At 44.3% G+C, this 12,683-nt stretch overlaps 1 protein-coding gene across 1 annotated transcript; it reads right to left on the reverse strand.

Annotated features, from left to right (window-relative positions):
* Positions 1 to 626: 626 nt before the first annotated feature.
* Positions 627 to 12,439, reverse strand: UCMA (upper zone of growth plate and cartilage matrix associated). The gene is made up of 5 exons (XM_006894271.1): positions 12,382 to 12,439; positions 12,046 to 12,111; positions 11,877 to 11,972; positions 4,225 to 4,323; positions 627 to 724 (listed from the first exon to the last, which is right to left on the reverse strand). The coding sequence occupies exons 1-5, from the start codon at positions 12,437 to 12,439 to the stop codon at positions 627 to 629; spliced, it is 417 nt and encodes a 138-aa protein (XP_006894333.1).
* Positions 12,440 to 12,683: the final 244 nt, after the last annotated feature.

A 12,683-nucleotide genomic window follows, 5' to 3' on the forward strand; every position in this document is an offset into this window, starting at 1 on the left:
AGAAATGAGAGATGAAACTTAGACTCTTGACAGAGATATGAGGCAGTACCCAAGTTCAGTAAAACTATTCAGAGAAGTATTGGGTTTTAGGTATCAAAAGAAAAGCACTTTTCTTTCACTTGTGTGACTGACTACCAAGACATATTGAATAGAGCAAACACTGACTGCAGGCCACAAAGAACAGCACTGTCACTCAGGAGACAAGCTGGCATGACCTCACATTGAGAATTGAGAAGATGGACACACTGATGTCTCAGCAATTTTATTTGTGAGCAATAATAAGCAAACAGGAAATTTTTTCTCTTTACTATAATCCTTTTGACTGTTCTATCAGACAAGAGACTGACTTAGGAAACAATGCCTAAGCAGGAGGAATCCACTGTAGATTTGGTGCTAGGATGGGCATTTGCTCACCTCAGAGAGTCATCATCAAAGAAACAAAAAAATCAAGGCATTTTTTCATCCTTCAGAACAAGAGACCAGGTATTAATCAGGGCTGTTTTCCACAGCAGGTGCCAACTTGAGAACTTTTTAAAAGGTGTCTTTGTGTGAAGAAGTAGTTGATTGACACTTGGGTGTTTATGTGGGTTTCAAGGCCTGTCTTCTAGGTGTGCTTCAGGATGAGATCAGATGTGGTGACGGTTGTAGAGGTAAGGTGGGTACAGGCCATCATAGTGCCACTGGCGCCACTGTTCAATGGCCTCCCGGCTTCTCTCTTCCTGTTCTGAAGGGTAAAGGTGAAGGTGACATGTTAGGATGGAAAATTGTAAAAACACAAGTATGTTTTTAAAACTAAATGGAGGGGGGAAAAGGTAAATGAAACCAGTGTGGTAAAATCTTGATAGTTGTTGACTTTCTGTGATGATGAGGGATTTTAGTCTATCATATACTTCTCCAGATAATGGAAATCTTTCATAGTAAAGAACAGAAGGAAGTATTAATGAGTCCAAATGTCTTTATTTTACCATCTTTGAGAACATGTATTTATGAATAATGTCTTTGTGTGTGTGTATATTACACATGCTTCTGATGTCAACCAAAGAATATTCATTTATGATCAGATACCAGAAAATGCCAGCAGACAGATAGAGGTAGGCCTTAGGTGTTGGAAAGCATTTGTGAAAATATCTGGAGGATGGGAACTGCTAATGTAAAAAGATAATGTCTTCTTCCTTTTTCTTTTTTTTAAATTTTAATTTTTTAAAAAATTTTATTAATTTTTGTGCATGTACCGTCAAATCAGATCTGATTGGTACAGGAGATTGCCCGTCCCTCTCCAGCAGAGCATCTGGTGGATCCAAACCGCACACCTCTGGGATTGCAGTGCAGCTTCTTGCCACTAGGCCACCAAAGCTCTATGTCTTCTTCCTTTTTCAAAAATCTCATTTTGGCTTTTTTTCCCCCACCTGTGGACACCACCGAGAAGGCTGTGAGCCTGGGGCTGGTACTGGAGAAACTGGCATTTTCTGTGGCATTGGACAAACAGGAAGACCTAACAGCTTCTGGGTGTGGTAAACAGAGATGACTCTATGACCTTTAGCACCTGGGAAGCCAAAGGCCAAGATTCACTGCAACAGGAAGGGCTTCTCTTAACACTGGGTATTCAGGTACCAAGGCTGGTGGGAAGGTTTCTTTCCTAATGCGAACTAAGAAGCCAACCCTCCCTTTGGTGAAAATCCCCTTAGGTACTTGCCACCCTAGAGAGAGCCTAGCGCTTGTAAAGTCAGGTGGAGTTGGAGTGTTGGATGATGGCAGCCAGCCCCTTCAGATCTATCCTAGGCCAGGCAATGCAGTTACTCTTGTTCAAACTAGGAGCATGCCTTTGACATAAAAGGTGGCTTTCCTCCAAGGGCATGTAAAATTCTTCTTTTGCCTTTTCACTTAAGAGAGAGAAAGCCTTCTTGGCTTTTCCCAAGACCTAGACTGTGGGCTTCATGTAGGAGATGGGGGGTGGTCTGTCAGCCTTTGCCAGATGGCACGCAACAACCTCAGATTACCTGACTTAGGTTTCTGGGAACAGGCAAACATTGCCACATTTACTCAGACATGGTAACTCAGCAAATTGCTTGTCAGAGGTGTCCAGAATCAGGAATCTAAGCACTCCTTGCCTTGTGAGGCTGCTGGCTCTGAGCACAGATTGAACAGGAAGCTGAGGCAAAACCACGATGAAGCTCTCATTCCTTTCCAGCCCTTTTTACCAGACCAAAGCCAGTGTCAGGTATGAGACCTCTAAGATGGATTCTCAGACCCTGCAGAAGGTCAGCTTTGCCCAGAAGTCACTCCTCAGACCACCTACCTAATGTTCCTCCATCAGAAACCTTTGCATTCACTCATGGCAATCTCCAGGCATTCCCTTTTATGAAGGAAGTGCTGAACAGACAAGTCCAGTCAGACTGCTGAGTTATGAGTTGAAGAGGTGACTTTGTCAAATCCAATAAAACACTGAAGACCAAGTCTTGAATGGAAGTGCTGGGGAGCTGAGAGAGAAGGGCTTCTAGGTGGGTACTATGGATCTTTGCCCCAGGGTGGAGAATTCAAGCAACACTGGCCACTGTTTCATCCTTTTCAAAAGCTATCCTCAGGATGTTGACCCTGCCCCACATCCTTTGTCTCTTCCCCTCTTTAAATCAATCTTAGAAAGCCCCCCACCCCGCCCTGTCAGACAACTCTGCTTTATCCGACTCACTCCATCCATCTTCATACATCAGGGAAGTTCTTGAAGCTCCCTATGCATTTGGGCATCTTTGATCTGCAAAGACACAAGCATTGCTGGCAAATCTTCATTCCAGTCCACACATCCTGATGTGGGCCAGGAGCACTGACTGCAAGGGCTTGAGTGTGGACATGAGCTGTTCCAGCTGCCTGCTGACAGAATGTGGCCTCCTTGGCTTTTTCTCCCATTTGTCTGTTGACAGGAAGCACAAGGGCAGGGCAGGCAGGGCTTAGCGAGGACACAGAATGCCAGGAAGAAACCTTCAGGTTCCTGACACTGTGGGTGAGCAAGATCTGCAGCTGGAGTGGGAGGCTCCCAAGGGGTGGCAGCTGGGAGTGTTAGGACTGGAGACAGTCGACTTTGCAGTCAAAATGCTGGTTATGGTGAATATGTAAATAAAGTTCTTGGTTTTCCAGGATGAAGTTGATCCTACATTACATGAATGCAGATTCATGGCACTTTTTTTTTAGATTTCATACAATCTCAGGTTGACATTTCTCTCTCACTGTATTTGCTCATTTCTGTCCCGCATTTAAAATGTCATGGAGACCAAACTAGAGTGGCTTTCTGGTGGAACTCAAGGCAGTCATATGTGGACAAAATAAGGGGCTCTGTCTTCTCATACATCATACAGTTAAGTTTTCAAGTATGTTTTTTATGTACAAAGAGCTTCTCTAGCAAGAAAATAGAGAAAATACGCTGACAGCATATTATATTTATAACATCTCAGGAAGGGAAACCAACCTCATCTCCCTGTGCCCCACTGGCTTCTGGCCCCAGAGTCCCCTACCCACCATGCTCATGGACAGATGCCAGGGGGTTAAAACCCAGGGACAGGGAGTCAGCAACATGCTTTGGCCTGGGGGGAAAGGGGGCCATTCAGAGACTTGGAAAAGCTGACAGTGAGAGGGGTCGAGGCTTGTTTTCTTGTCCTCACAGACTACACCAGCTCAGTACCTCCCCCAGGATGGCTCCGTGGACACCCCCACAAAGGTCAGGTTTAGTCACAAGAGCCAGGAAGACCCCAGGTATGGTACCCCCACACTGACCCTCGTCACATCTCTTGGAGGACACCCATGTGCTCCAGAGTGACCCAGAGAACAAGATCCAAGACACATTTTAAAGTGAATTTAAAGTCCTCCCAACCCAATGCTACTAGAGCTAAACCACTAGTTTAGATACTATGGCAGTAAACACTCTCCAAGTAGGGAGAACAAGGTGAGTTTTCTGTTCATTGCATCTGCAAACAACCCCCCATCTCCACAGCTCCAAGCTAGTGAAGAGTGAGTCTCCCCCTCATACCGTCTCAAATTCTACCTGGCCATTTGCGATGTCTACTATTTCTTATCATGGAACCCTTGGACATGCATTTAAATAAAATCTTTCCTTATGTTCTCCTTTCTTCAACGAAAGTTTAGGAGAGAAGTAGAAGTAAAATATGTGATTTCTGTGCACCACCCCCCCTTTGAGCCCCACTTCCACTCCCCTGAAGTTGCTGGCTGGGCTCTTACCATCATTTTGTTCTTCCACAAAGTTCTCAAACTCATTCCTTTGCTCCTCGTAGTACTCTCTGCGCAGCTCATCAGCCCACAGCTTCTGCCTGTTCTCAGCTGTGAAAGGGAAAGAGGGAGAAGTTGCTCCCAAGAAACGTACCCTTTTCATGGACAGTAGCCATTCACCTGAGAAGCTGAATCTGGTCAGAGGTGATTATGAGGGACTCAGTGTAGGGACTCCCCTGTAAAGACTTACTCCTGAATTACACCACCCTTGGTTTGGAGTGATAATAATGTTTCAGAAATAAGTGATAGTGTTGGTTGCAAAAACTAACAATAAAACCTTGGAGGATTTTAGAGGTCATCTCATCCAACCACTTCATTGTGAAGCCTCAAAAAGTGAAGAGATTTAGAGGCTGTTCCACTAGCATAAAGTTAATAGTGTGGCCAGCACATGTTTGTTGCTGCATTGTTCACAATAGCTAAGAGATGGAAACAATCCAAGACCCATCAACAAGTAAAGAAGCAACGGGATATTATGCACCACTGAAAAACAAGGAACTCACAAAATGTTAAACAAAATGGGTGACCCTGAGGATATTATGCTGAGTGAAATATCTCAGCCACACAAGGACAAATATTGCATAATGCCACTGTTATAAAACAGGACTGACATGGAGGTTGGGGGAAAACTAAGAAAAAGGGGGATAAATAATGAACACTGCATTGAGACAGATGAGGGAAAGAACCGTTTAAAAGGAATATATGATTGGGTATTATTTACATGACAACAGGCCAGAATAAGAGGTGCATAGCAAAATGGACTCGGGGGTGGAGGAAATTGTGCAAAAATGAAAGAATTCTTTTAAAGAGAAAAGCAAACTGGGGTGGGTAGGGAGAAAAATTTGCAAAAATGAGTGATTGGAAATTCAAATTTTCTGTGAAGTTTTGTTAAAATATAAAAAAAAGAAAATAATGACTAAAAAATTTTTTTAAATGGTGTAGCCAAGTACACGAGGTCCCCTGCAAATGAGACATCTCATGGCTAGAAATTAATTTCATGAGAGAATAGTTCAATTTAAAGTTAATTTTATATTACTTAATTAATACCTTAAGGTCTGTTCAATATTTTTGAGCACCTGCAACTGTGAACACACTCAGAATAAAAAGGCAAACAAAGAGGAAGCTGTCTTTAAATTTAAGACTTCAAATTTTATTAAAGGAGAAAGATACAGAAATAAGTTGAGCCAAGTTCTGAGGGTGCTCTGGTAGAAATCCACACAGAGTACAATGATGAATGGCTCTAACATGAGCCCCTACTGTCCCAGATTTCACATACATTCAAGCTTCAAGTGGTTTACCTCCTTGAGTGTGAGTCGGACCTATGACCAAGACACAACAGAAATTGGATTGTCACACCTGAGATTCAAGTACAAAAATAGCTTGTGACTTCATCTTGGGCTAGTATCCTTTTTTTCTCATACGCTTGCTCTCAGGGACCTCAGGTGCCATGTTCTCAGCTATCTGTGGAGACACCACAGAACAAGGAATTTCTATCCTCTGCCAGTGTCAATGAGCAACTGAGGTCTGCCCAAAGCCCTAAAGTGAGCAGGAAAGCAAATCTCTTCCTGCAGAGGCTTGAAGTGTTTGCAGGACCTGGACATACCTTAACTATAGTCCTGTGGAGGACTGAACCCCCAGCCTTCTCACCAGAGACTAGGAGACAATACATTTTAAGCTGCTAAGTTTGAGGATTCATTGCCCAGCAGTAGACAGTGAGCAGAGGTCACGAGCGAATCAGAACAACATCTTGATGGTGAAGAATATCTAACATAAGGACCCCTCATTTTTAGAATCAACTCTGTCAGGTAACCTGGCTATAAACATTGTCATGAGGAATCCTAGGTCCATCATTTTACTCATTATGAATCAGTAGGTACAATTCTGTGGATGAAAGATATAACCCTGGTGATAATAGAAAATTGTTCCTGAGAAGAAGTACTATTGTTTTTATGCTGTGTTAATTTTTTGCAGTAATAGGTTAAAAACAAAAGTAATAATAGATGCAGAGGTAATTTTAGACAACTATTTCCCTGGGGTATATATTGTTGTTGAGTGCCATTCAGTCGAGCATGACTCATAGTGACCCTATGAACCAAAGGCCTGAAACCTTTCTATAACTATCATCATTTATCAAAGTTCATAGAGTTTCCAGAGACACGTTGTTTAAGAAGTGGATGCCTCTCCTTCTTCCAACCTGGGGTATATATCACAAAGAAATAGGAGCTGTGAGACAAGCAGGTATACCCATGTTCATTGCAGCATTATTGTAATAGGACAGAGTATAACAGTGTAATAGCAAAGAGATGCAGAATACCCATGTTAATCAATAGACAAATGGCTAAAAAAAAAAAAGAAAAAGAGAAGAGACATACACACAATGGATGAATGTAAAGGAACATATGCTGAGTGACATTAATCAATGACAGAAGGACTATCATGGTATAAGCTCACTATAATGAAAAGCTAAGGGAGGGTTACACACAGAAGCATTCTTGGATGGTTCCCAGGCTGGAAAAGGAGGGAGAAAAGAGTAAAATGAATAAATAGATAAATTGGGTAAAGGGAAAGACAATACATAATAAAGAGTTGATCAGACATTGTACTTAATGAATTACATTCATCTATTGCAATTAATGCTATAAAAAACATGCGTGGATGATCTATTACAACGTGTGTGAACTTTTACTCAATTAAAAAATTGATTCAGAAAAATATATATTGAAAAATTATGGTACATTCACACAATGAAATACTATGTAGCATGTAGGAGCAATGATTTTGTAAATTACTACCTAACATGGGAGGGACTGAAGAGCATTATGATAAGGGAACCAACTCAGTGTCATAAAGACAAATACTATATAAAACCAACATTATAGAATGAGTATGAGGATCCAAGAGGGAGGTGTGCTTAATCATAGGGTCACACGATTTGATGGGAGGAGGGAGAGGTGGGTAAAAGAAAGGGGAAAGACCTGGCGTGAAAAACAATGTATACAAACTTTGTAAGTAAACCAACATAAAAGAAAAAAAAATATACTTATATACATACTGGTATACCTCCCTGGAGGGAGGGAGCAATGGGCAAGGAAACATACAAGGCATCTGTTATTTGCATAAAAATATGATAAATGTGATGGCCATTCATCTACTATTGGCTATTGAAGTCCAGCTAACTGATAATTTCTTGTGCCCCAAGGGAGCCATTCTTGAACCTGCACAGTACACCTCACCAGCAGGTGCAGCTGTCTCAAACAAGCCCTATAAAACCAGGATTTTTTAATTTTACTTTATTTTATTATTTTTGTGTGAGTATACCATCAAGTCAGATCTGACTGGTACAGGAGGAGATTGTCCCTCCTTCCCCAGCAGAGCATCTGGTGGATTTGAACCGTGCGCCTCTGGGATTGTAGTTGCAGCTCCTTGCCACTAGGCCACCAGAGCTCCCAATAAATTTATTTTCTTTTATCATGTTTTTTGTGTGTGTACCATCAAATTGGATCTGACTGGTGGATTCGAACTGCATACCTTAACCGGGATTATTTGGTTTTAGATGTTTAAACCTAAAATAACTTCATTTCCAGGATTCATAATTTTTGCCCAAAAAAGATTTACATTGACCTTTCTTATATTACATTCAGACTGAGGCCTATAGTTCCCTGGAGGAAGTTGTTCGAAGCACTCTAACAGAAATAAAAACCACTTGCCATGGAGTCAGCTCCAGCTCATGGCAGCCCGATGTGTGTCAGGGGAGAACTATGCTGTGTGGGGTTTTCAGTGGCCAGTGCTGGGAAAGAAATTGCCAGGCCTTTCTTCCGAGTCACATCTCAGTGGACCCAGACTTCCCATCTTTCCATTAACAGCTGAGTGTTTTAACTGTTTGGATCTCCCAGAGACTCTTAAAGATCTCAATTTGCTAAGCAGCTCTTTTAAATAAAGGTGTTTCATTGGGGGGGGGGATTAAGATAGCTAGATCAGGTTGGTTTGGTACGGCAAATTCTGGAAGAACTATTCTCTGAGAACCCTTCACCTCAAAAGCGAGGAGCCTCAGCTGCTGGTGTTACCTCCCACCAGCTCCACTAGCTGGACTAAGTGGTGGTTTGATGAGGGAAGTAGAGAGAAACATGGCAGCCAGCAGGCCCCTCCCCTACTCTACATTACAGAGGAGTCGGAAGAAAGAGCAAAAAGCGTTTCTAGGCCAAACAATAATGCTATAAATCCTGTCAAATGCTCCTTGCAAAGAGGGAGCCTATGCTAATAAGCAAATTATTAAAATATGTAGCATCAAGTTGGAGCCAACTCAAAGCTGATCCTCCAGCTGGTTCTCAGAGGCAATCAATCAAACGGGAATCGCTGTTAGTTGCCATCAATTCAATTCCGACCCAGGGAGACTCCATACGAGAAGAGAACACCATAAGAGGTGGTCCACTCCCATTAAGATTGACAGCCCCAGGAACCCGGAGGACAGTTCTACTCCGTCCTATAGGTGGCTGTGATTTGGAATAAACTCCATGGCAGGCAGCGAGGTAAGAGCTTTCAAGGGTGTGACTTTGCAGAAGCGTACCACCAGTCTTGTCTCTGGCCGCTTATGGGTAGGTTAAAACCACCAACTTTTTTGTTAGTAGTTTGAGTTCTTAACCATTTACACCACCTGGGAACTCCTTAAATAAGAGACGTCAGACTGAACATTAAGCCATCTGTGAAGTGGTCATGGTGCACATTTCTCAGACCAATTTCAGTGTCTTCCCAGGCTTCTGCTTCTACCTACAGAACTGTAGGACTAAGTTGAGGGTAGCAGAAGTGAATGGTATTCCTGTCTATTCCCATCTCTCATCCCTTACACTCACACATTTCTTGGGTCAACATCAGAGCAGTACAGCGACCTCATCAAGAAAGCGCAACTCCTCAGCGCAGTGTGATATCACCCAATAAGAAAGGCAGGTATGGGCTCACTTGTTACTAATCTGTAGTGAACAGTTTCATACTTTATCAGAGACTCTGCTCCAAGACATGGCTGGTGTCTGGCTTGCTCTCAAGTTCGCAGCACCTTCTTACAGAATCAAAGCCTCTTTCCAACCCCTGACAGAGGTAGGGCACCCAGTAAGCAACTTAAGCACACAGACTGACTTGTGTTTACTCACTAATCTGTAGTGAACAGTTTCACGTGTTTTTACTGCATTTTTTGTTTAGTATCAAACTACTAAACTCAAGTTTGCCAATGCTTACTGAATAATCCACCCGTGTTTTGGGGCAGAGCTGGGGCTGCGGTCTGGAGCTCCCAGATCCCCGACTCTACCACTGGTGAATGCACCTGACTTTGGCACTGTTCCCCTTACACTTGTGAACACCCTGTTGCTCCTGGCATCAGTGCCCAACAGTGAGCAGAGAGGGGCCTGGGGTTCAGGGAGCAGTCATTCATGTTGTTATGTGCCGTTGAGTCAACGACTCATAGTGACTGGCTCTGAACAGTGGCTCTGAACCTTACCCTATCCTGAGCCAACCTTACCGTCCAACACACCCGACCCCATTGCCACAGTCAATGTGTCAATCCATCTCAACCAGGGTCTTCCTCTCCTGCTCTCTCTGACCTTCCAACCCTTCCTAGCATGATGTCCTTCTCCACAGACTGGTCACTCTCGGCAAAATGCCCAAAACATGTGAGACAGCGCTTCAAAATCCCTCCAAGGAGCAAACAGGTTTCCACTACTGATTCCTGAGCAAGCATTTTCCATACAGGAAACAATCTTCTCAAGTTGCCTTTTAGAAGGTGCCACAAATTGAATCATTGAATAAGAACCTGTTAACCTCAATCCACACCTGCCAAAGATAACTTCCTTGATTTCAATCAAGAACTACTCAAGCTCCATTGCTGGTTTTGTTGTTATATACCTTCAGAACAAACTCATACCTGAGCCTCCAAAGAGTTTTCAGAAGTTGTATATTGAACAGGAGATGGCCCATCTTCCTCCTGCGAAAAAAACTGCTGGATTGCAACCACGTGCCTTTGGGCTGGCATCTCAACTTTTTACTACTAGACCAAAGCTGGTGGTGGTTGTTGTTGTTATTGTTTAATGTGGGCCGGTCCAGGCGGAACCGACCCATAGCTGACCCTCCAGCGGGTTTTCAGAGGCCGTAAATCGCATCAGTGGAGCTTACCCATCAGTCTCTAGACGAGCAGCTGGTGGATTCGAACCATGTGCCTATGATATTACAGCGCAGCTTTTTAACCCTAGGCCACCAGAGCTCCCTGCTAATCATCTGCTTGTTAGTGCTTTTAAATCCAAAGGTTTGCCAACTTTTAAACCCGGAGTTGTGTGAGTCCTGGAGATTTTCCTACTGCAGTTACACTTATCCAACATTTTTTTTTTTTTTAAGAAAAGGTTATCTGCAATCATTCTCTTTTTTCCTTTTTTAAAAAAAAATTTCATTTCTATCTTGGGCCATCATTAGAAAACAGTCCTTTTATTTTTGCTGAGCATCTGCCATGTGAAGGGGACCTTGCTAGGGTGCGGAGGGAGACAAAGGCTTTATTCATCTGCTACACAAGCAGTGAACCAAGCCACAGCAGCCAGCGCCTGCAGAGCCCAGCGTCCTTGGAGGAATCCAGCTCCACAGGGGAAAACACAAGAGCCTTCACGGGCCAGGCAGGTGAAGGCAGGGAGTGACCTGCTAGCGGTGGGGACACTTCCCTGCTGCAGACTGACACCAACCCCAAACTTAAAAGTCCTGCCCAAACGCGCTTGAAATAAAAACTTAAAGCATTGCTGGCTGAACACTGCTGTCTCTTGTTTACTTAGAAATAAGTAAACCCCATGGGAAGCAGGGGGGGAAAAAGTGGCTGATGCGAATTAGTCACCCAAACCCACATTTCCCAGCTGCAGGTCCCAGGCACTCTTTCCTCATTGCAGCCCCTCTACATGCAGCAGTGCTGCTCTCATGAGAAAGGGGGCGCTATGGTTAATACCTGGGAGCCCTGGTGGCCGAGTGCTCTGCCAACCCAAGGTCACACAGTTCAAATCCACCAGCTGCTCAGTGGGAGAAAGCTGGGCAATCATTTTCCACGCAAATTTATTTACTGCTGCCGCAAACCCGCTGAAGAATCAGCTCTGGGTCGGTTTATTACACAACAACGACAACAACGTGGTTAATACCCAGAGAGTTATGTTCCCTCCAGATGGGAACATGTAATTCTCCATCACAGTTTTATATTTCTGATGTTGAATTAATTGTTTTTGCTGTAGAGCCACTGTGCTGTGCAAACATTAACATGCTCAGCTGTTAACTGAAAGGCTGGAAGTTCAAATCTGCCCAGATACACCTCAGGAGGCAAGGCCTGGAGAGCTGCTTCCAAAAAAAGTTTTTTAAAAAAATCAGCATTTGGTGTGTCTCTGATCATTACCCCAACAATGTGTTGAATTAAAGATGTGACTTTGAGTCAAGTAAATACAGTGTCATTTCTCATTCAGAGCTGCAGGAATATGCCACCTAAGGGCCTGACCACCCTCAGTCCTCTCCTTGCCCTCCAGCCTGAGCGAGCATGGAAGAAAGTAGACCCAGAGGGTACAAGCAGAAGGTGGGCAGAGTCCGCAAGCTGCCAGTGTCCTTACCATTGACCTCGTCTTGGGATTTGGAGGATCTCTTGTCACGCTTCTTGAGGAAATTAGATGCATCTGACGCTTGTGCAAATATCTCCTGCTTGGCACCTGAAACCCGAGACGGGCTGTCACTACCAGTATGGAGGTGCCACCTGCCCTGGCCCCTGGCCCCTGCACTCACCTCCCTGGTCCTCTTCTACAGCCGTCAGCTGGGTGCCCACCGACACAGCAGCACCGTCCTGCAGCACTATGGGATGAGAACGCCAAGTGAGGGTCCCCCTGGGTCTCAAGCGGAGCCCTTACTCAAGCCAGGTCCAGGCTCTGGAACTGTGTCCCCACATTCAAGCCACAGAGCCAACCCCACCAGTAAGTTGATTTCTCCTGCATTGTGTTTTACACAAAGCACAGCACTGCTGCCTCAGGAATAATTATGCCCCGTTACTATCTGGGCCACCTGATCAAACACTTACCTAATGTCCATCTGGCCTTTGCCATGACCCCCCCGCCCCATACTCACAAGACAGAAGCACAGTGGCGGAGAGACAAGAGAGGACGAAGAACTGTCGCCAAGTCATCTTTGTAGACTCTGAAGTTCACTCCAAATGCCACAGGAGAGACAAGCTGTTCTGCAGACCCAGATGCTGCCCAGCCAGGAGAGAAGGAGGGAGGGAAGAGAGAGGCAGGAGGCTGGGATGCCACTGCAGGGGGAGTGGGAGGGGTCCCGGTCGCAGCTTCCATTGGCTGGAGCACCAGAGTGATTTTTGGCGACTTGCTAACCTCTATGGTAACAAGGCTAGTCTCTGGCGGCTGGCTGGACAG

The sequence above is a fragment of the Elephantulus edwardii genome, unplaced genomic scaffold (assembly GCF_000299155.1).
Source record: "Elephantulus edwardii isolate Elephantulus edwardi_28Jun2011 unplaced genomic scaffold, EleEdw1.0 scaffold00139, whole genome shotgun sequence".
Taxonomy (NCBI): domain Eukaryota; kingdom Metazoa; phylum Chordata; class Mammalia; order Macroscelidea; family Macroscelididae; genus Elephantulus; species Elephantulus edwardii.

Bases quoted from the DNA above. Each gene is read 5' to 3' on its own strand.
- UCMA (XM_006894271.1), bottom strand. From the start codon at position 12,439: ATGACTTGGCGACAGTTCTTCGTCCTCTCTTGTCTCTCCGCCACTGTG. The intron at 12,112-12,381 runs GTGAGTATGGGG...CTCATCCCATAG, and splicing joins CGCCACTGTGCTTCTGTCTT to TGCTGCAGGACGGTGCTGCT. The intron at 4,324-11,876 runs GTAAGGACACTG...TCCCTTTCACAG, and splicing joins ATCCCAAGACGAGGTCAATG to CTGAGAACAGGCAGAAGCTG.